General features: G+C 45.3%; 1 protein-coding gene across 3 annotated transcripts in view; it reads left to right on the plus strand.

The window, feature by feature from the left end:
* Positions 1-24,459, plus strand: part of RGS17 (regulator of G protein signaling 17) — a 99,980-nt gene that overhangs the window by 47,893 nt on the left and 27,628 nt on the right. For all 3 annotated transcript variants that reach the window (XM_050949927.1, XM_050949924.1, XM_050949925.1), the window contains exon 2: positions 7,514-7,657. In XM_050949927.1, the coding sequence (XP_050805884.1) occupies positions 7,539-7,657 (119 nt within the window). In that variant the 5' untranslated portion in view covers positions 7,514-7,538. The remainder of the gene's footprint in view (positions 1-7,513; positions 7,658-24,459) is intronic.

Raw genomic sequence — 24,459 nt, forward strand, 5'->3', positions numbered from 1 at the left:
CAATCCCAGATAGTCCAATAAAATATTAAATATTTGAACAGCTTCTATATAATTTCTTAATATCCTAGGAGGCTTTGTCTTCACTTCTGGATACCAGGAGTCCAGTTCTGAAAAGAAGCTGCATATGCCTACTTCATGTGGCTACCATTTAGGAAAACAGTTTTGTTTTTGTTTTTTCAAAAGATTGACTTGTTTAGGATGTGACCAAATTATAACTCTCTGAAAGCAATCTTTCCTCTCCCTACAATTCCACTTATTGTATTCAGTGATTCAAAAACTGAAAAATGCTTGCTCCTATAACTGAGGATACAGACAAAAATGTATGAAGAATAGACTTTTAAATGCAAGAGTTTTCAGGCTAGGATCAATTTAAGTTAGGGACCAAAGAACAGGCATTCTAGATAGATGTAGGAGCCAGATCTACAAACCATATGACTGCCAGTTAAAACTGATGCAATGTGACACATGAATGCAAAAATACTGTGCTTTTGAGAGTATCTAACACTGAAATGAATTACTGCTAGGGAGTTTCTATGTGACCTCAAATTGTTTTATGACCATGTTCCAACCGGTTTTTAAAAAAAAAACCACGATAAAGGGCCAAACATATCCAGAATAGAAGGACCTGACATAAGAAAGATGCTTTATTTGCAGAAAACTCACTTTATCTTGGAGTTCATTAGGGAAAAAAATAGGTGCAGCAAGAGTAGCTGCAGTCAAAACTTCTAGTCACGGGAAGGAAATAAGACTTATTATGAAGCTACTTGAGATCTCCACCTTCAGAAGAAAAGTTAGTAGGCGAAGAAGTAGTCTGCTCTCAGAGACAAGCAAGTATTATACAACATAGAACTGTAAAAGGAATGGACCAAGAGGAGGCTTAGACCTGTCATTCATAATGGAGAGGAGGTAATTTGGGGGAGTACAAGTATTTGAGGCAGGATGAGGTATTTACATGACCCCTCTGAAAACTAAAGAAAAACATGGCTTCATAATATGATGACTGCCATCTTGGCAAACAGTGGAAGTCCTTCAAAGTGTAAAGCATTAGTCTGTAGGACTTAGCTAGAAGGCCCATCTCTTTAGCTCAAGAGCTACAACGTACACATCTTCTGGACAGACCTCTCCCATTCTATGTTAACACGCTGACCAGCACGTTACATTAACACTGTATATTATGAAGTTGCAGCTTGTAACTCCATAGCTCAAGCAGTTCATTACGCACTTAAAGCAGGATTCAACCTCTTGGTTTGTGAGGGAGGGAGTTAGTACAAAATAGTGTATCCTCAAACGTACAGAACTTATGGAGTGCAGAATGAATTTCTGGAGAACTTACAAGTAAATGTGTTAATCAGTTTGAGTTGCAATGTAAAGGGGTCCTTTAAGAAACTTGGTGTCTGTCAGTCTCTTCTTCCCAAAGGATCTTAACAAGTGCATAATGCAAACACTTTCCATATAATTGCAATGCATTTAAATCTTATGCATAATTGATATTTTAAGAAACTAAGTGGCAGTTAAGCTAAGTTAATTGCTTCTAACATCTAGGCTGAGGTAACTCAAGTGGGGCCATTGTGACATCGAAGGTAATTCAACCAAAACCCTTCCTCTACACCTAACTTGCAAAGTCTATTGGTTGTAATGAGTTGGTGTGAGGGAGGCTGAACACAAGTCTAGAGTTCTCATTGGTAAATTACTTGAGCCAACAGTCACCGCTCTTTAAAAATTCTGTAGCTGCATGCTAGCTTGGGCATCAGTTCTTGAAAGGTTTCCCATGGCATGCTGCCTTGGCTCCACTGTGCATTGAGGGAGCACTGCTAGGGGAAAGGAGGCAGGAGTGTAGGGATGGACAATAAGACTGTATTCTCCCTGCCTGCCTTCACTTAGCACTGGTCTCACTAACACAGCCCCTAAAAACATGAGTACATTGTAAAGGAAGGGCCAGATTTGTTCTGCTTTGCATCACAAGAGCAGCGCAAGCTGCTGTAAACCAGCTTAACAGGCTGGTGTACTCTGACAGCTTTGCACTGCTCTGGTATACCAGTGGGTCCGCCCTTAAATAAAGCACTATTTTAAGACTTATGCTAGGGGCAACATCACTAAGATAATAGAATCATAGGACTGGAAGGGGCCTCGAGAGGTCATCTAATTCAGTCCCCTGCACTCATGGCTGGATTAAGTATTATCTAGACCATCCCTGACAGGTGTTTATCCAACCTGCTCTTAAAAACCTCCAATGATGGAGATTCCACAACCTCCCTAAGCAATTTATTCCAGTGCTTAACCACCCTGACAGTTAGGAAGTTTTTCCTGATGTCCAGCCTAAACCTCCCTCAAACACTGCCGCAAACAAGGACTATTGCACTGCATGATGGAATAAAGGGCGGGGGGGTTATTTGACTAACTGGATGTCCTGGTTAACTTCTTGTAGATGTTGCAGCAGAAGGGTGACAGGGAAGAAAATTTGAATGAGGTGTGAGGGTTGGGGAAGGGGGAAAAAGTTTGCAAATTAGGAAGGACTTTCCAACATAAGGGGCAGTGTGTAAGAAAGTGCAGAGACACTTATAGGAGATGCAGGTAAACGGGGTATCAAAACTAGCCCTATTGATGGGGGATGAGACAATGTCAAAAGAAAAGCTCAGATACAAGAAGGGACTGTTCTGCGAGGCTTTGAAGCAGGGACAAGAAGCTTGATCTTGTTGCATCAGAGTTGAGGAACCAATAGAACAACTGAGTTGATGTGGTCTGGGTCTGGTGCAATGTCCAAAAGGCAGGAGAGTGAAGAACGCTGTATCTTGGGGATTTCTGGGGAACAGATTTAAGAATTTAAGTGTAAGCCCCATGTGAGATTGGGGGAGGTGGAATCAAGAATGTGAAATGGGTTTTGAAGGATTATCTCTTTATCCTCTAGGATGAATCATTTGGGGTTTGAACTCCTCAGTCAATATTCGTTATACTTTCCCAGTTGTAAGGTGTGTAATGAAGCAAATGTTTCTTAATAAATTCCCTTCTTTTTGAGGTCTCTTCCCAAGATATTGCTCTGTGTGCTAGGGGATTTCTGTGCTAAATACAGTGAATTTTGTGGTAATCATGTCCTAAATATGTCTGTAGGAGTCTTAGTGCAGTCAACTCCATACAACTGACAATGAGCCTGACTCCAAGTTCTACAGGGTTTGTTCATTTCATATTAAACTAATATGGGTCTGACTGCACACAAAGGATTCATATGTTTCTCTTGCTTTGCTACTTTAAAAAATTATGTAAATGTCATTCAGTTACTTAATCTACCCTGTGCCACACTTTTGCATCTGTAAAATGGAGATAGTTCTTTCCTGCCTCACACGGGCACTGTGAGGATAAAATCTATTAATTATTATGAGGTGCTCAGATGCTATGGTGATGAGGGCCATAGTACCTAGATAACCCCTAGAAAGTGAATTGAACCTCTTGTGTAAAATGGTGCCAGATTCTGATCTCACAAATTGGGGGTCATAAAATTGAAGCAAATGGAAATATCCAGATGTAAAAAAGTGAGAAGGGAATTGGGCCCATGGTGTGCTGCCTGGTATAGGAGAGACTATCTAATCTCCTTTGTAGTGCTAGGAAGAGATGCTGCTTCTGTTGGGCAGATGGACTTTTGTCCCTTATTTCCACAGTGTTCATGCCCAGCACAGAGGTAATTTCTCTCTGAGATCTCAGGAAGAGTGAGACCTTTCAAAAGCTAAAATGCAAACTCAAAATATGTCATTCCAGCTTGTATCACTATCACAGAATCTCTGTTCAAAATTAGGTCGCATAATTTTGGATCTCCATTGTCATTCCCTTACATTTGGTTCCAGTCAAACAATCATCTCTCTAGATTGATCTGAGTTTAGAATGTTAAACTTCATTTTCATAACCTGGATCAGACAAAAGGCATCCCCATCATATGACTAAGTCACTGTTTACATTCCATAGCTCGATCACTGAATAGATCCAAAGAATGAGTTTGATAATCTCTCTCCTACAGCCTAAACACTTAATGAAATCAATGGGAGTTTTGTCAGAGAAGACAATAAGATCAGGTGTGATATTTGCAAATACAGTAGTTAACAGCCAAAGCAAGCAGAGACGAAAAGCTTGACTCCTGATCATCCCCGCACCTCTGTGCTCAGTAAATGAATGTCTGACTTGCACCACCATCCTTGGGATTTGCTGATTGCTTGTAAACTTTCCCTTATAGGATCTGAAGGAATGTCGTGCTCACCGAAGTGTAGGACTGATAGCATTTACTTAAGCCAGGTGCTGTATAAGCTCTGCAAATGCACCTCAGTCATTGGGAGCAACACCCTCTGCTATTCTAGTCTTGAACATGGATAGAGCAGACTGCCAGTCACATCAAATTAAAGCAATGTTTTGTATTTTTAGATAAACATACTGTGAAATGAGGTGGAGGCTCCAAATTGTATCAACTGTGACCAAAAATGAACTTGATGGGGCTACAGAGAGCAAATAGTGCCCAAGCCCTCTATGCCACCAAGATACCTGCATATTACAGACGCTCCCTGGGTTATGCAATACCCAATTTATGCAGACCCACACTTATGGAAAAAGTTCCATAAGCTAGAAATAGGAGGTGTGGTTGTGTTTTTGTTGTTGTTATTTGGTTGGTTTTTTGGCGTAATGGTTGGAGATACGTTTCTGACCTACACAAAATTCGAGTTACGCAAGGCGTTCTGGAACAAAATGTTTTCGTAAGTCAGGGAGTGTCTGTATATTGGGACTATGAAGGCACAAGTGTGGTCAATCTACCACATTCTCAACCCCCCGCAAAATACAAGCCTTTGCACCACTGTATGCCCTGCCATCATGTTTAGTGTTTTCTCTTCATCCTTTACATCAGCCTGTATAGCATAATCAGAGCACTTGGAAGAGACTGTGCCTCCTGAACCTCTCTTTTGTTGCTCTTCCTGGGGAAATGTGGGGGATGGGTATTTCTGACGTGCAATAATCCTACATTTCTTGTACAACTTTAAAGGTATGTGGAATATGGAGAACTTTTTCATTTTTAATCCTACTGGACCAATATTTCTTTGTTAACAAAACCCCAATCCTGCAAACACTTAGTCCCATGAGTAGTCCTGTTGATTTCTGAGACTGCTAAATTATGGGAAGTTATGTCCAAAAGTTTCTAGAATTCAGGTATTGACCTCAAGAAGAGAACATACCATATGAAAGATCTTTTGTCAGCAACCATATACTAGTCAGTGCATGGTTTCTATAGGTTCGGTTCAGAGCATGGTATGATAATTATAAAGCAGGTTAACTGCATCATGCGTGCACAGCAGAGTCTTCCCTATATGTAGTTCAGGGAAAGTGACATTATACATGTCAGATGTTTTGAACTGTCATGCTGTAGCAGTCTTCCCTCCTTCTGTTACTGGTAAACAAAATATAACACTATTACAAAAATGAAGGCATTCTTCTCAGCTATGGCAAATGTATAGTGTTAATAAACACTTGGTGCTGGCTGAAGAATTGTCCTGTAACTTTCTATATTTTACAAAAAATTGACCTTTAAATCTTCAACCAGCTCTACACAAATGTATGGCTTCCTATAAATTGCAAATATAAACCATAAGAAATAGCATCAATAACATTAACACACACCTTCATGCAGGCAGGGGCGGCTCTAGGTATTTTGCTGCCCCAAGCATGGCAGGCAGGCTGCCTTTGGCGGCTTGCCTGCGGGAGGTCCCCAATCCCGCGAATTCGGCGGCAGTCTGCGAGAGGTCTGCCGAAGCTGCGGGACCAGCGGACCCTCCGCAGGCAAGCCGCGCTTAGCGTGCTGGTGCCTGGAGCTGCCCCTGCATGCAGAGCAGTTGACTTCTGATATTCATACCTGAATGGTGGAAGTGATAGGTTTTATATATACATATATATATATATACACATAATGTAGTGCCTTTCACTTAAATCAATCACTGTTTAATATGATCTTTCATTTTAACTTGATCAAATACTTGAGTCCTAAAAACTCCATGGCCCACCTGTGCCACAATAAGTGTTTTTCTGCATATAAAAGCCAGGACTGGAGCTGGGAGTAGGAAGCTGAGCAACTGCCTGGGGCCCCAACCACGGGGCCCCAACCACAGGGCCTCCGAGAAGCTAAATTGCTCAGGGTTCGGCTTCAGCCCCAGGTAGTGGGGCTCAAAGTCCTGGATTTAAACCCTGTGTGGCAGGGCTTTGGCTTTCTGCCCTGGGCTCCAGTGAGTCTAATGCCAGCCCTGCTTGGCAGCCCCCCTGACATCTGCTTATAGCTTCCTCAGGGAGTCCCAGACCTCTGGTTAAAACTGCTGGTGTAGACAGTTGTGGGTTTGGTTTTTTTATGGGGGGAGATTGGGAGAGAGGACGGAGATTGTGAGTAATTCACTTAAGAAAGGTATGAGAGTCTGAACGCACACCAATTCTGGCAAAAAATTGAAATGCTTCCAAGCCCCAGTGTCTCAACCTGACTTGATGTAATTAATACCCCTGTCACATGACAGGTGGGAATGTGTGGCTGTATAGCCACAGACTCCCTTAGCTACTATAATGAAATGTAGTGCTGAAAATACTTTAGTGATTTTAGAAAGAAGCCATTTAAGGTTTAACTTTCACTGCTGCTGTTTCAGTGTATGCAAACTGAGTCATACTGTGTGCACCAGTGGAAAAAAATCCCTTAATAAAATCTAAAATCCCTTAATAAACCTGACTTTACTCTTATTCTCTTCATATGAAAAGTTCAGCTAATACATGGAATATTAATTCCAGCTGGAATAAGTACAAACCACTGGAAGGAAAAAAATCTTGGTTTCAGAAAATCTGGGAAGTACTGGTGATGAGGGAAGGAAAAACTTGCCTAGCCAAAAAGCCTAACACTGGGAAAGATTTTGAAATGTTTGCTTTTCCTTGGATGCACAGATAACTCCAGTAGCCAAACCTACAGTAATGCTAATCTGGACTGATTAATGGTAAATAATAGGTATTGGCCCTGACTGATGCATCACATTAGTTATAGTGTTCCAATTCAGACTTCAGGGCAGTTTAATTCTAGCTTACACTGGAATAACAAAGATCAAAGTCAGGCTCATATTTTTAAGTGAATTACCATCTTACAATAGTTTTAGAGAGATGGAAAAAACAAAAAAAAGTTGGATAGTCGTACTGTCATAAATATTTTAAGCTCTAACAAGTGCTATACAATCGGTGAGGTGTGTGCCAGTGATTGAAAGGATAACAAACAGCCTTTTATTCTAGTCAAAGTGATAAGAACAGGAACAACTCTAAAGTATTGTAGCATAAGCACATCGCTGGAATGTATTGTTTTAGCAAAATGTTTTTATTGTAAAATTACTACTTAGGCAGCACAGATGATGGTTATTTGTCTTCATTGCCCAAAGTTTTTGAGAGACTTAATATAATTAATGTAGAAAATGTGATTGTACTTCATGTTTGTCCGTAGTAATTCTATAAATCTCTTATGTCTGTGTTCTTGTAGCCACTTGGGTACTGAAGTAGCTGAAATGAGAAAAAGGCAGCAGTCACAAAATGAAGGAACATCTGCTGTGTCTCAAGCGCCTGGAAACCAAAGGCCCAACAACACATGTTGCTTTTGTTGGTGCTGTTGTTGCAGCTGCTCATGGTATGTCCCGTAGTGTACTTGGTATCATATCCAACACAGGTAAACAATGAGAGTGAAAACTGCCAGTTGCTGGGAATGTGTCGAGTTCTCTGAAAGTCACACTGCTGAAAGTCAGACTTTATTTTTCTACATACGAATGTTATTAAATAATTCTCTCTGCTCTTTCTGGACCTCTTGTGTTACAGATAAGGGAGCAGGCATTGAAAATACGACTTTAAGTTTGCCCCCTTTTCAAAGTTACTATGATAAAATGAGGAAGTAGCAGGTGTAAAACTCAGATGGACAGATGATCTTGGAAAAATGTCTTAATTTTACATTTAAGACACTCTTGTTTCAGTTTGTATTTTTTAGTATTTACATTGTTCATTCTAAACTATAAGAAATGTTTCAAAACACATTATCTTTGCATTCATTGGGAAGTAAATGGACAGAAATGGGAATTATATAGTGCTGTAGCAATTTAGTTGCTGAATTAATAAACTGTTAACTAAATTCTCTAGTCTGAGAGCATTAAAAAAATAGATTTCCACTGTGATCTTTCAAATAGCAAAAAGCACTATTTTAGCAGGGAAAGTTGTTGCTACTCAGTTATTCTTAAAGGAAGAGTTGGATTGGGGAGTTTGAAGCTTAAATCTATGAACTTCTGTTTCAAAATAACTTCAGTTAATCATTTTGCTGAGCTATATCTCTAAGGTGTCTACTGCCATAATATAGAAGGCTCCAATTTATATAGACACTTAACTTTACACAAATGGCTAGTCCTAATGAAGCATAAAGCTACTCTCAGAATTGCTCAGGGGCCTATGCAAGGATGTAATCACCTGAGTCTTTTTGGAGTGGCCATTCTGTGTACATCTCTCCTATTTTACACTTAAGTCAGCCATTTGCTCCTTTTCCTGCATCTAAAAATGCACATCAGAGGGTACCAAATATCACAATGGAACAGCCTATTCTGAACCTCTTCCCTACCACATCCACCTCTTTGCCACAGGAGCAGGAACAGAATGGCACAAACTTCCAGCTCTCACAGAACGAGAGGATCCAGGGGAACAAGAAAGAGTGAGTGAGGACATGCTATTAGAAAGCTATCCTGCTTCTTGCTATATGCTCACTCCATATAACACAGAGAGTCTGAAAGGGTCTTACATGTGAAGACAAGCACTGTGCTGCCTCTGCTCTCCTCTGGCCTGTATAAAGGGTATGCGGGGCCATAAGTATCAGCTTTACTTATGGATCTTTATAGGCTGCACTGGGATAGATATTTGAATAATCAGTTCTCCTCACACATTCTTAGAGCTTTGTTTCCCTTGGAGAGCCTCCAGGGTAGTATGCAGTTCCCATGCATTTGAAAAGCTTGTGCATATTCAGTGTAGATATGATCTATCATTGCATTACAATGTTGGGTGTACTCTCAACTGCTTTTGTAGAAGTGTTTATTGCTGATCATATCCTGACTTTTTTTTCTTAATGTGGACTTGATTGTGCATGAAGAACCCTGTCTGGGTAAGCCTATTTTCTATCTTAAAAGTAAAGTCTAACAGGCTAGCTTGAGAGATGTAGTGGAAATGCCATTGCTTGTGACTCTTAAAACTAACCTTGACAATATTTGGAAAATATAATGGTGAAAATAAATCCTGCACGGGCAGAATGATGACTAATGGGTTTCCCACCTCTAACTTCTGAATCTGTGATTAAAACCCAAGGAAGGCATGCGCGGGGTGGAATGGGTTGAGGGGGAGTCATTTCTGAAAGGCAATTTTGGCTCTTTTAGAGCTTTGGTCAAAATGAAATATTTGTCTTGGTGTGGAATTTGTCTTGTGAGCTTGTTTATGGCTACAAGGAGCCAGCATGCTACTTCATTTCCCTCATTCACTTTCTCTAATAGCTTTTATATACATTAAAAAACCTACATGAGAAACCTGACTTGCTGATTATTCTTGCAGGCAAGAAATTCTCTGGAGCCATATTATGCAGGAAGTCATATTAGATTATCATAAAAGACTATGCTGGCCTTAAATGTACCCAGGCTTTCCCCAGTTCCATCAGTCCTTCTGTCTGGAGTATTATGAATCTCACCAGATATCTTTATGGAGATGTTGTTGGGTTCATTACTGGTGACAGTGCTCTAATAGAACCTGCCAGTACTGACGCTGTTGGCTATTTCCAGCTCTGCCAGCAACCTGTGTGATGTTAGACAATTCAGATCACTTGTCCTCTCTGTTCCTCATTCTCCTTGCTATTAAAAAATAAATATAATACTTGCCCACCTCAGAGCATGGCTTGCGCAGCGTATAATGAATGCTTTCACTTTTGTCAATAACAAGGCTGTATCTGTTCAAGGTGCTAGTTCATTAGCTGACAGCTCTGGACAAGTCACTACAGTTCTAAAAATATCCTAGCGAGTCATGTGATATTTCAGTTTTCTTTCATTCCACCCAGTGTTAAAGTCAAATGAGGATTAAGACTCTGTTTACATAGCAACTTAGTCAAATACCCACACCTTTGTTTGTGGATATAATATCTTTCCTAACAGAGAACTTGTTAGCAGCATTAGATCTTTATTCAGAAAGCTATTCTGTGTCCCTTATGAGAATGATTAGGTATGTTGGAGGTTATATTTTTTAAACTATGTATTTTTTAAGTAAGTATCATCTGTTAATTTTGGAAGATATCTCCAATAGCACTGGAAGCCTAGTGACAGTAAGCATTAGCAGTTTAGAAGGACAAAACAGTGCTGGTCATAGGGGCAGGAACTAGAGGTGCAGGGGGTGCTGCAGCTCTGCTCCTGGCCCCGCCCAGGGCTCCACTCTCAGCTGCTGGCCCCCTGCCTGGGGCTCCACTTCCAGCTGCCAGCCCCATGCCATCCCCAGCTGTGGCCCCAACTTTAGCCCCCTTGCCCCATCTGCATTCCCTCCCTCCCCCGTAGCCATGGCCCCACTCTCGGCCCCAGCTCGGGGGGAGGTGCATGGACAGGAGTAAAGGGGAGCATGAGGTAAAAAGTTTGAGGACCACTGCTTTACAGTTAGCTGACTTGCTTCTCCGCTACTATAAAAAGTGTTCCAGCGCTATTGGTGTGGTTCATCAATGCCGGCTGTTACAGGGAGAGGTAGGAGAGAAACTGTCCCTTTCCATTAACCATTTCACTACAGATAAAAACACATTCCTAGAGTGCAGCTGGACCATTGTGATCATCTAGTTTCACTTCCTGTGCAGCACAGGCCATAGAATTTCCCCAAAATAATTCCTCTTGAAGTAGAGCATCTCTTTTTTTTATTTTTTAAAATCAAATCTTGAGTTGAAAATTGCCAGTGATAGAGAATCCACCACAACCCTTGGTAAATAGTTCCAATGATTAATTATTCTCACTGTTTAAAATGTGTGCTTTATATCCAGTCTGAATTTGTCTAGCTTCAACTTCCAGCCATTGGATAGTATTATAGCCGTTTCTGCTAGATTGAAGAGCCCATCATTAAACATCTATACCCCATGTAGGTATTTGTAGACTGTAACCAAGTCACCCCTTACGTCCATGAGTCTATCGCTGTGAGGTATGTTTTCTAATCATTTAAGCATTCTCAGGGCTCTTCTCAGGACCTTCTCTAACTTACCAACATTCTTCAGTTGTGGACACCAGAAATGGACACAGTGTTCCAGCAGCAGTAGCGCCAGTGCCCAATAGAGGTAAAGTAACCTCTCTGCTTCTACTTGGAATTCCCCTGTTTATGCATCCAAGGATTGCATTAGCCCTTTTGGCCTCAGTGTCTCACTGAGCTCATGAACAACTGATTTATCCAGTATGACCCCCAAGTCTCTTTCAGTCACTCTTTTATACCCATCATGTAAGTATGGTCTATGTTCTTTGATCCTAGATGGATATGTTTACAGTTAGCCATATTCAAATGTGTAGTTTTCTTACTTAGGGGGAAGGGATAGCTCAGTGGTTTGAGCATTGGCCTGCTAAACGCAGGGTTGTGAATTCAATCCTTGAGGGGGGCCACTTTGGGATCTGGGGCAAAAATTGGTCCTGCTGGTGAAGGCAGGGGGCTGGACTCAATGACCTTTCAAGGTCCCTTCCAGTTCTAGGAGACTGGTATATCCCCAATTATTACCTTATAAGAGCTTACCAGGCAATCCAGATCACTCTGTATCAGTGACCTGTCCTTTTAATTATTTACCACTCCCAATTTGTATGTCATCTGCAATCTTTATCAATGGTGATTTTATGTATTCTTCCAGGTCGCTGATAAAAATGTTAAATAGTGCAGGGCCAAGAACTGATCCCTGCAGGATCCCACTAGAAGTAAACCCACTTGATTAGGATTCCCCATTTACAATTAAATTTTGAGGTCTATCAGTTAGCCAATTTTTAAAGTATTTAACATGTGCCATGTTCATTTTGTATTTGTTTAAATTTTTAAATAAAAATGTGCAGTACCAAATCAAATGCCTTACAGAAGTCTATTACATCAACACTGTTACCGTTATCAACTGAACTTGTAATATCATAAAAAAAATACCAAGTTAGTTTGACAAGATCTATTTCATATAAATCAATGCTGAATGGCATCACCTCTATTACCATCATTTACTCTATTAATCGAGTCCCATATCAGCCACTCCATTATCTTACCCAGGATCAATGTCAGACTGACAAGACTATAATTACAGGGTCATCTCATTTACCCTTCATAATAGAGGTGCAACATTTAGTTTTTTTCTAGTCTTTTGGAATTTCCCCAGTGTTCCAAGATTTATTGAAAATCAACATTAACAGTCCAGTGAGAGCCTCAGCCAACTCTTTTTAAAACTCTTGGATGCAAATTACCTAGATGTGATTATTTAAAAATGTCTAACATTAGTAGCTGCTGTTTAACACCCTCCAGAGTTACTATTGGAATGGAAAGAGTCTTATCATATGACATGGCTACATCATCTGTTTTCCCCCCAAATACTCAACAGAAATATTTCTTGAACAGTTCTGCCTTTTCTGTATTATTATTGATAATTCTACCATTTCCATCTAGCAGTGGACCAGTACAGTTGTTAGGATTATTTCAGTTTCACAATATACTTTAAAAAACTCCTTCTTGTTGTCATTAATTCTGCTGGCCATCAACTTTTCCTTAAACACAGCAAAGAATCCTGTGGCACCTTATAGACTAACAGACATATTGGAGCATGAGCTTTCGTGGGTGAATACATGCATGCATCCATCGAAGTGGGTATTCACCCACAAAAGCTCATGCTCCAATATGTCTGTTAGTCTATAAGGTGCCACAGGACTCTTTGCAGCATTTACAGATCCAGATTAACACGGCTACCCCTCTGATACTCAACTTCTTGTATCTCTTTGATTCCCATATCAGTTTTCTACAATTCCTGCTTTCTGATTTACATTCTTTATCATCAACTTCCCCCTTCATCCATTTGTTATGGAAATATACACATTATTTGGTTGGTTGCTTGATCACTACATTTGCTTCCCCTCTAAACCAGTTAGGTGTTTTTAACCAGTATGACCTTCTTCCTTGAGTGTGGAATTATAGCTTTTGGGGCATCTAGTAAAGTGTTCTTGAACTATTCCCAATTATCACACACATTTTTATGGTTTAAATTCTTCCTCTACATTGATTTATCTCATAATTCATGTTATCTTTGTGAAATTGGTCATTTTAAAGTCCAAAATGTATATAATTGTTTTGGACTTTGTTCTGTTTGCATATTAGAAATGTAATCAAATTATGATCACTTGTACCTAAACTACCATTAATGTTTAGTTCTGTAATCAATTTCTCTTTCTCTGTCAAGACAAGGTCTAATATAGGTGCATAAGCAGGCTGTTATCCTGTTCCCTTGGGTGATTTGGTGGTTTGTAACAGACAGCAATTACTACCCCATCTTGTGCTTTATCTGTTAGGATATTGATCCGTAAGCATTCGAGATCATTTTCTTCTGAGTTAGCAGTGACTTGAAAAAAGACGGTTACTCACCTTTGTAACTGTTGTTCTTCGAGATGTGTTGCTCATATCCATTCCAGTTAGGTGTGTGCGCACCGCGTGCACGTTCGTCGGAGAAACTTTTACCCTAGCAACACTCGGCGGGTCGGCTGGGCGCCCCCTGGAGTGGCGCCGTTATGGCGCCAGATATATACTCCAGCCGACCCGGCCATCCTTCAGTTCCTTCTTGCCGGCTACTCCGACAGTGGGGAAGGAGGGTGGGTTTGGAATGGATATGAGCAACACGTCTCAAAGAACAACAGTTACAAAGGTGAGTAACCATCTTTTCTTCTTCGAGTGATTGCTCATATGCATTCCAGTTAGGTGATTCCCAAGCCTTACCTAGGCGGAGAGGTCAGAGTGAGATGTGGCAGTATGCAGAACCGCTGCGCCAAAGGCTGCATCATCTCTAGATTGCTCGACCAGCGCATAGTGCGAGGTGAAGGTGTGGACCGATGACCAGGTCGCTGCACAGCATATCTCCTGGATAGGCATGCGCGCCAGGAAGGCGGCTGATGACGCTTGAGCTCTAGTAGAGTGCGCTGTGAGGTGGCCCGAAGGGACATGAGCTAGGTCATAGCATGTGCGGATGCATGCAGTCACCCAGGAGGAAATTCTCGGGGAGGAGACTGGCAGGCCTTTCATCCGTTCCGTGACCACCACAAACAGTTGGGGAGACTTTCGGAACGGCTTTGTTCACTCAATATAGAAAGTGAGTGCTCTGCGTACATCTAAGGAATGTAGCTGCTGCTCCCGCCGAGAAGAGTGGGGCTTCGGAAAGAAGACCCGGAGGAAGATGTCCTGGTTGGTATGGAAGGCAGACACAACCTTAGGGAGGAACGCCGGATGAGGGTGCAGTTGTACCTTGTCTTTATGAAAAACAATGTAGGGCGGGTCCACCGTGAGTGCTCTCAGCTCGGAGACCCGCCTGGCCGATGTAATGGCCACCAGGAAGACTGTTTTCCATGATAGGTACAGGAGCGAGCAAGTCGCTAGCGGCTCAAAGGGTGGGAGCATTAGTCTGTTTAGGACCAAATTGAGATCCCAGGTAGGGGCAGGGCGACGTACGGGGGGATAGAGACGCTCTAGGCCCTTAATGAACCGAGAGACCAGGGGGTGGGAGAACACGAAGTGTCCCCCCTCACCTGGCCAGACATGGATATAGCCGCTAAGTGCACCTTCAGAGAGGATGTCGCCAGGCCCTGTTGCTTAAGGTACCAGAGGTAGTCTAGGACCGTGGGAATCGAGGCCTCCGAAGGAGTAACACCCTGAGTTGCGCACCAGCAAGAGAAGCATTTCGACTTTGCCAAATACATGGAGTGGGTAGAAGGCTTCCTGCTGCTGAGGAGAATATGCTGAACCGGAGCGGAACAGCGCAACTCCGCTGTGTTTAGCCATGCAGGAGCCACGCCGTGAGGTGGAGGGCTCGCAGGTCTGGGTGACGAAGCCTGCCGTGGTCTTGCTTGATCAGGTCTGGGAGGAGAGGGAGGGGAACTGTGGTGTGCATGGACCGATCTAGCAGGGTGGTGTACCAGTGCTGTCTGGGCCATGCAGGCGCGATCAGGATCAGATGCGCTTTGTCCCTGCGGAGCTTTAACAGGACCTTGTGCACCAGGGGAAATGGAGGGAAGGCATACAGCAGGTGGTGCCTCCACGACAGGAGGAGTGCATCTGTGATCGACCCCGGAGAGAGACCCTGAAAGGAGCAGAACTCCTGGCACTTCCTGTTCGAGCGGGAGGCTAACAGGTCTATGAGGGGAAACCCCCACCTCCGGAAGATCGAATGGATGACGTCCGGTCTTATTGACCACTCGTGACATAGAAAGGACCGGCTGAGCCGATCCGCCAGAGCGTTCCAGACCCCCGGAAGAAAGGACACCACTAGGTCTGTCGAGTGGGCTATACAGAAGTCCCAGAGTCGAATGGCCTCTTGACACAGGGGAGACGAGCGGGTCCCCCCTGTTTGTTGATGTAGTACATGGCCGTTGTATTGTCCATGAATACTGAAACACAACGGCCGTGAAGATGTTGCTGGAACACCTGGCACGCAAGGTTGACTGCTCTCAACTCCCGGACGTTTATGTGGAGTGTCAGCTCCTGGGACAACCAAAGGCCCTGGGTACGCAGGTGACCTAGATGGGTCCCCCAACCGAGGGATGACGCATCTGTCGTTAAGGTCATCGACGCTGGCTGAGGATGGAACGGCATCCCTGCGCATACCAGGGATGGAGTTAGCCACCAATCGAGGGAGTGGAGAGGGCTGGGGGGAACTGTCACCAGGACGTCTATAGGGTCCCTACCCGGGCGGGAGACCGAATGGAGCCACATTTGAAAGGGTCTTATGCAGAGTCTGGCATACTTGGTCACATAAGTACATGCGGCCATATGCCCCAGGAGGCCGAGGCAGGTGCGAGCTGAGGTGATTGGGGAGGCCTGTAAACCTCGTATGATCGATACGATCGCTTGGAAGCGGGGCTGAGGCAAGTAGGCTCTGGGTTGAGTGGAGTCCAGCGTTGCCCCTATGCAGTCCAGCCTTTGTGTGGGGACCAGGGTGGATTTCTCGGTGTTGAGGAGTAGGCCCAACTGGGAGAACAGGTCCGTGATTATACCGACATGCTGCCGGACCTGAGATTGAGAGGTCCCCTTGATGAGCCAGTCATCCAGATACGGGAGCACATGTATCTGTTGCCGGCGGAGATGGGCGGTGACGACGGCCATGCACTTCGTGAACACCCTCGGGGCCGTGGAGAGGCCGAAGGGGAGGACTGTGAATTGGAAGTGCTGGTGGTTGGCCATAAAGCGAAGGTACTTCCTGTGTGGTGGGAAGATGGCAATATGGAAGTACGCATCCTTCATGTCGAGGGCGGCATACCAGTCTCCAGGATCCAGGGATGGGATAATCGTTCCCAGGGAGACCATGCGGAACTTCAACTTGAGCATCCATTTGTTGAGTCTGCGCCGGTCTAGGATAGGTCTGAGGCCTCCCTTGGACTTGGGAATCAGAAAATAGCGGGAGTAAAACCCCTTTCCCCTCTCGTCTAAAGGTACCTCCTCTATAGCTCCCGCAGCGAGGAGAGATTGGACCTCCTACAGGAGGACTTGCTCGTGAGAAGGGTCCCTGAAGAGGGACCGGGAAGGGGGGCAGGAGGACGGTGATGAAGCAAATTGGAGGTGGTATCTTTGCTTCACTGTGCGCAGAACCCAAAGGTCCAATGTCAACTGGGACCCCGCCGGAAGGAAGTAGGAGAGACGGTTGGAGAATGGAGGGAAAGGATCCTGTCCTGAGACTGGTACGCCGTCCCCGGGCGCACCTTCAAAAGTTGGACTTAGGGCCTGGTGGTGCCTTAGAGGGCCCGTGGTTTTGGCCCCCCTGGGGACCGGACTGGCATCTGCGGCCACCCCGCCCATGCCTTCTACTGAGGTCCTGTCTCTGCCGAGGTGTAAAGTACGGGCAGTGAGTTTGGGGTCTGAAGGGTCTACGCTGGGTTACGGGGGTATGCATTCCCAACGAGCGCATGATGACTCTATTATCCTTCAGGCTCTGCAGCCTGGGATCAGTCTTCTCCGAGAACAAACCCTTGCCATCAAAGGGTAGGTCCTGGATGGTGTACTGCAGCGCAGGAGCCAGGTTAGAGACCTGGAGCCAGGAGATATGCCTCATGGTGATGCCCGAGGCCAAAGTTCTGGCCGCTGAGTCGGCCGCGTCTAGGGAGGCCTGGAGAGAGGTCTTGGCCACTTTCTTTCCTTCCTCCAGGAACGCGTTAAATTCCTGGCATGAGTCCAGGGGTAGCAGCTTGGTGAACCTACCCACTTCCGCCCAAGTGTTATAATTGTATCGGCTCAGTAGAGCCTGTTGGTTGGCCACTCGGAGCTGTAGGGCCCCCACTGAGTACACCTTACGACCCAGGAGATCCATCCGTCTGGCCTCTTTGGACTTTGGGGCCGGTGCCTGCTGGCCATGTCGCTCCCTTTCGTTGACCGACTGGACAACTAAGGAGGAGGGAGGAGGATGGATGTACAAGTACTCATACCCCCGAGAGGGTACCATGTACTTTCTCTCAACTCCCTTTGCCGTCGGTGAAATGGAGGCTGGAGACTGCCAGAGGGTGTCGGCAGTGGCCTGGATAGTTTTAATGAATGGCAGTGCGACCTGGGTTGGGAGCATCAGCGGTGAGGATGCTCACTACGGGGTCCTCGACTTCCGGGACTTCCTCCACTGGGAGGTTGATATTGAGGGCCACCCTGCGAAGGAGGTCCTGATGGGCCCTGAGGTCTATCGGCGGGGGCCCTGATGATGAGGTCCCTACCACAGCCTCATCCGGTGAGGAAGAGGAGGATACCCCGGGAATGAGAGGGTCCTGGACGGCCTCCTGCTCCTGGGACGGTTCCTGCTCCAGCTGCCCTGGGGAGTCCGGAGTATGTGTCGCGTGCTCTTCCAACTCAACCACGGGGAGGCGGGAAATGGTGGCCTCTGGTGCCCGATGTTCTGAGGCAGCAGAGCGGGTCTGGACTAGGGGAGCACCCTGGGCTTGGTGGTACGTCCAGGGTGTCCAGAAGGACCATTGTTGAGGTCCTATGTCCTGCGGTCGAGAGTACTGGAAAACTCCCGTAGGTACCTCCGTATCCCGGTCCCGGTCGTAATAGCTGTCCGCCTGGGAGGATACGGACATGTGTCTGGACGGCCATGGTGGAGCAGAAAAGCCTGGAGCCGAAGTCCCGACGGATCTCGCACCCCTCGATCGTGGGGACCAGTGCCGGTACACAGAGCGGTACCGAGAGCGAGACCAGGACCTGCGACCGGACCGGTGCTGGGAGGTCGACCGGGATCTCGAGTCTCTATGCCTTTACCTGCTCTGGGAGGTACGGTGCTTGGGACGGTGCCGGGAACTGGAGCGGTACCGCGAGTAGCGGGTTGGGGAGCGAGAGACTGATCGGTGCCGAGAGTCTGACCGGTGCTGGGAGTCCAACTGGTGCCGAGAGTCCGACCGGTGCCGGGAGTCCAACCGGTGCCGAGAGTCCGACCAGTGCCGTGGTGAGGAACGGTGCCAGGACTGGGAGCGACGTCGAGAGTGGGAGCGACGTCTCGACTCAGAGCGCCTGTGGGATCATGATCTTGAGCGGTGCTGGTCCACTACGCTGACAGATGGCGATCTGGTCAGGGTCGGCTTGCCCATGGACTGCAATACCCGCACCGGCGGTGCCAGGGGTAGGGGCGGTGCCGCCTCGGTGATGGTGATCAAGTCCCTCGCCGCAGAGAAAGTCTCCGGAGTAGACGGCAAAGCGAGCTCTACCACGGCCAGTGCCGGGGAGCTGTCATGTGCCGGACTAAACGGCCCTCGTGGGGCTAGAGTCGATGGTACCGGTTTCGGCTGCGCCACGGCAGGTATTAGTGCTGGGCAGTCAGACCTAGGCGCAGTCTCTGGCTGCAACGCGGGTGTTGCCGTCTGACCCTTCACCGTCTTCGACCTCGGGGAGAGGGAGCAGCGCGGAGTCGATTTCGGTGCCGGCGGTGGCCAGTGCTGGGAATCCTTAGGCATACTGGTGACGCCCGGTGCCGTAGGGGTGCCTCCGCTCACCGACTAGCTCGTGCTCGGTGCCGAGGGCGACGGTGTCAGGGCCACTTCCATTAGGAGCTGCTTTAACCTAATGTCCCGCTCCTTTTTAGTTCTCGGCTTAAAAGCCTTGCAAACTGGGCACTTAGCCGATACGTGCGATTCCCGTAGGCACTTCAAACAGGAGTCATGGGGATCTCCTGTTGGCATCGGCCTATGACAGGCCGAGCACTGCTTGAAACCTGCTGAGCCAGGCATGAGCTCCGGCACTGGGTGCGGGGAAGGGGCTACCCCCCGAACCCCGCAACACTTACTTACTAACAATTATAACTATGAACTATAACTAAATCTAATGAACTATATATATACAATAACAGTTAACTATACTATGAATATAACTATAAGAGACTGCGAGTAGCTAGGGAAGGTGGAGGTCAGCTAAGCCGCACTCCACTGTTCCAACGACCGACACGGGCGGTAAGAAGGAACTGAAGGGTGGCCGGGTTGGCTGGGGTATATATCCGGCGCCATAACGGCGCCACTCCAGGGGGTGCCCAGCCGACCCGCCAAGTGTTGCTAGGGTAAAAGTTTCTCCGACGAATGTGCACGCGGTGCGCACACACCTAACTGGAATGCATATGAGCAATCACTCGAAGAAGAATAGATGATGCCACTTTTGACAGAGTGTCACTCCTCCTCCCCTTTTTTCCCACTTGATCCTTACTAAAGAGAGAGGAGGTATAGCTCAGTGGATTGCACATTGGCCTGCTAAACCCAGGGTTGTGAATTCAATCCCTGAGGGAAGTATTTAGGGATCTGGGGCAAAAATGTGTCTGGTGATTGATCCTGCTTTGAGCAGGGGTTTGGATTAGATGACCTCCTGAGGTCCCTTCCAACCCTGATATTCTATGAAAGAGGTTAAAATCAGTGGCTATAACATTCTAGTCACATGACTCATCCATCTAGGTTTTGGTGATACTACCTAGATCAAAGTTATGTTCATAAATGAGCAATTCCAATTCCTCTTTTTTGCTATCCAGGCTTCTAGCACTGGTGTGAACATGATTAAAGAATTTCTTCTCTTCATGTCCTTTGGTTCCTTGATTAATTTTGTTCTCAAATCTCATTTTTGTGCTGACTGACAGCTCATATCTTCCTGCCTTTTACCATCCCCTTTTGTTGTTAATTTAATGCCCTCCTGACTGCTCTAGCCAGCCTGTCCCCGAGGAGATTGGTCCCCGTTCTATGGGGAGAGGGGACTGTATAGTTTGGATGGCCTCCTCAGCAGGAGGGGGAACCAATGTTCCACAAAACCAAAACTCTCCACCCTACACCAGTTACCTAACCAGTGGTTCACTTCCAGAATCTTCTGCCTTCCATCTTCATTCACTCACAAGACAGGAAGGATCTCCCTGGAGTTTGTTTGTATATGATTTTTCTTCAGCATCCTTCCCTGAAGTCATCTGTTGTCTGAGACCTATCCCGTGATGTACTCTCATTAGTGCTGATAGGAACCATCACAAATGGATCCTTTCCCATTAACTTCAAAAGCTCATCCAATCTTAGAGAGAGATCTCGTGTCTTGGCTCCAGGAAAAGAGCACATCGTCCTAGGGCATGCCTGTCTCTTGCAGAATGTTCATTTGGTTCTTCTTAATATAGAATCCCCAGCAAGGATTGTCTGTCTTCTTGGATAGGTAAAGATTCTTTGCAGGCAAACTTGCTGTGTTGTCAAATGTACAGTAGCTAGAATGTCTTAATACTCTATGGAATGGTGGTAGCGCTGCAAGAAACCTGGAGAACCAGGAATGAAAGGCTTAGCCAATATAAACCACTTCATTTGTTTTGACTGGCCCTAGAGATGCAAAACTTACAACAAGTAAAGACTGAAGAGGATTAACTTACCATGTTAGGAGATTAACTTTTTTCGGTGTTGCCTCCACACTCTGGTAACTGCATGCCTAGCTCTAATACTAAATAATCATTTTTAGCTATAGTTGGCAGTTAGGGGATTGGAGCCTTATATGCCAATAAATACACATACTCTTTACATGCCTACTTTCTTTAACAGTCCAGTGTTTCCACTTAACACCTAGCAGAGCAATCACAGAGTCAACTCCTTTCTCTCATGTTGGGATAAATATCTGTAAATTGCAAAGTTCAAAACATTCTAAATCTGAACACATATATGGAAGTTAGCTGTTTTGCCACTTTTAGTTGGTTTCTGTTGAGGTTTTACCTAAATTGGCAGGTGCATCTAAAGGATTTTAAAAAGTGTTCCTCGTGAATTTAGCAGGACAACTTGCACCTTTGAAAGATACTCTGCCAAAGTATGATGTCTGCAAATTCCTCTTCCTTCAACACCAAAACCAAAAGATTTGGTCCAAGATCTGCTCCTGCAAGAGAACCTGGTAACATGAGTTTGGGAGACCTTCTAAGATGGGTTCCCCAGGAAAGAGTAAGCTAGCCACAAAGCCTTCCTTGGTTCTGAAGCCTAATACAAACTCCCAGGCTGAACAGCCTTATCTGTTTTTTTTAAAGGCCTCATTCAAATAGCTTCTGAAGGTATCTCTCGAACCCTCCTCTTCTGGAAAATGGAAAGGCACCACTCATGTCAACATTTCTGACTTTGGAGACTTAGAATGGAAAAGAAATTTGGACACTACTCCATTTTATTACACTATGGGGGTTGGAGGGGAAAGGGGAGAAGGCAATTTAAAAAAAAATATTGAATAGAAATTGTTCCATTTCAAGCCCTGCTAAACAAACTCAGAATAGTTCACAGTTTCTTTTTTTCTATTTTTTGACCAGGTCTAATACTTTGATGGAAACCACCTCTCTTCCATGGGAATTAATTCATTCAAAGTCTCATTGGGTTTAGCTGGTTCAGTTCATGCCTCTTACCTCCAGGGGCCAGTCTTGCTAAATCTGTGTCAGAGTAACTATAAGGGAGTACACCTGAGCTCCGTTCTCAAGCAAAATTCCCAATGAAACCCGTAAAATCTGAATAAAACTCACGATCTGGTCCTAATTCTCACACTAGGCAGAAAATGTTCTTATAGACTCATAGACTCATAGACTCATAGGTCAGAAGGGACCAATCTGATCATCTAGTCTGACCTCCTGCACAAGGCAGGCCACAGAAGCCCACCCATCCAATTTTATACAACCCCTATCCCAGGACCGAGTTATTGAAATCCTCAAAAATGGTTTGAAGACCTCAAGCTGCAGAGACACCACCAGCAAGCGACCCGTGCCCCACGCTGCAGGGGAAGGCGAAAAACCTCCAGGGCACCTGCCAATCCGCCCTGGAGGAAAATTCCTTCCCGACCCCAAATATGGCAATCAGCTAAACCCTGAGCATGTGGGCAAGAGTCACCAGCCAGCACCCAAGAAGGAGTTCTCCGCCGCAACTCAGTACCCATCGCATGCAACATCTCCCCGCAGACCATTGAGTAGACCTGTCTGGTGGTAATTCAAGATCAATTGCCCAAATTAACGATCCTATCATAACATCCCCTCCATATACTTATCAAGCTTTGTCTTAAAGCCAGGAAAGTCTTTTGCCCCTACTACTTCCCTCGGAAGGCTATTCCAGAACTTCACTCCCCTAATGGTCAGAAACCTTCGTCTAATTTCAAGTCTAAACTTCCTAATATCCAGTTTATACCCATTCGTCCTCATGGCTACATTAGTACTAAACTTAAATAATTCCTCTCCCTCCCTAACGTTAACCCCCTTGATATATTTATATAGGGCGAGCATATCCCCCCTCAGCCTTCTTTTGGCCAGGCTAAACAAGCCAAGCTCTTTGAGTCTCCTTTCATAAGGCAGTTTTTCCATTCCTCGGATCATCCTCGTAGCCCGTCTCTGAACCTGTTCCAGTTTGAATTCATCCTTCTTGAACATGGGACACCAGAACTGCACACAGTATTCCAGATGGGGTCTCACCAACGCCGTATACAACGGTACTAACACCTCCTTATCCTTGCAGGAAATACCCCGCCTGATGCATCCCAAAATCGCATTTGCTTTTTTAACAGCCGTATCACATTGGCGACTCATAGTCATCCTGCTATCAACCAGTACCCCAAGGTCCTTCTCTTCCTCCGTCGCTTCCAAATGATGCGCCCCCAATGTATATCCAAAATTCTTATTATTAATTCCTAAATGCATGACCTTGCACTTTTCACTATTGTATTTCATCCTATTTCTATTACTCCAGTTTACAAGGTGGTTCAGATCTTCTTGAATAGTATCCCTGTCCTTCTCCGTGTTAGCAATACCCCCCAGCTTCGTGTCATCCGCGAACTTTATTAGCACATTCCCGCTCTTTGTGCCAAGGTCAGTAATAAAAAGGTTAAATAAGATCGGTCCCAAAACCGATCCTTGAGGGACTCCACTGGTGACCTCCTTCCAGTCCGACAGTTCACCTTTCAATACGACCCTCTGGAGTCTCCCCTTTAACCAGTTCCTTATCCACCTTACAACTTTCATATTCACTCCCAGCTTTTCCAATTTAACTAACAGCTCCCCGTGCGGAACCGTGTCGAACGCCTTACTGAAATCTAGGTAAATTATATCTACCGCATTTCCTTTATCTAAGTAATCCGTCACCTTCTCAAAGAAGGAGATCAGATTGGTTTGGCACGATCTACCTTTAGTAAATCCGTGCTGCAATTCGTCCCAATTATCATTGACCTCTATGTCCTTAACTACTTTCTCCCTTAAAATTTTTTCCAAGACCTTACATACTACAGACGTCAAGCTAACAGGCCTATAATTACCCGGATCACTCTTTTTCCCTTTCTTAAAAATAGGAACTACATTAGCAATCCTCCAGTCATACGGCACAACACCCGAGATTATCGATTGCTTAAAAATTCTCGCTAACGGGCTCGCAATTTCACGCGCCAGTTCCTTTAATATCCTCGGGTGGAGATTGTCCGGGCCCTCCGACTTCGACCCATCGAGCTGTTCAAGTACGGCCTCTACCTCAGTTGCAGTAATATCCACTTCCATATCCACATTCCCGTTTATCATCCCTCCATCATCGCAAGGTTCCTCACTAGTCTTATTAAAAACCGAGGCAAAGTACTTGTTTAGATGTTGGGCCATGCCTAGGTTATCCTTAACCTCCATTCCATCCTCAGTGTATAGCGGCCCCACTTCTTCTTTCTTTGTTTTCTTCTTATTTATGTGGCTGTAGAACCTTTTACTATTGGTTTTGATTCCCTTTGCAAGTTCCAGTTCAA

The sequence above is a fragment of the Gopherus flavomarginatus genome, chromosome 4, assembly GCF_025201925.1.
Source record: "Gopherus flavomarginatus isolate rGopFla2 chromosome 4, rGopFla2.mat.asm, whole genome shotgun sequence".
NCBI classification, from domain to species: Eukaryota; Metazoa; Chordata; order Testudines; family Testudinidae; genus Gopherus; species Gopherus flavomarginatus.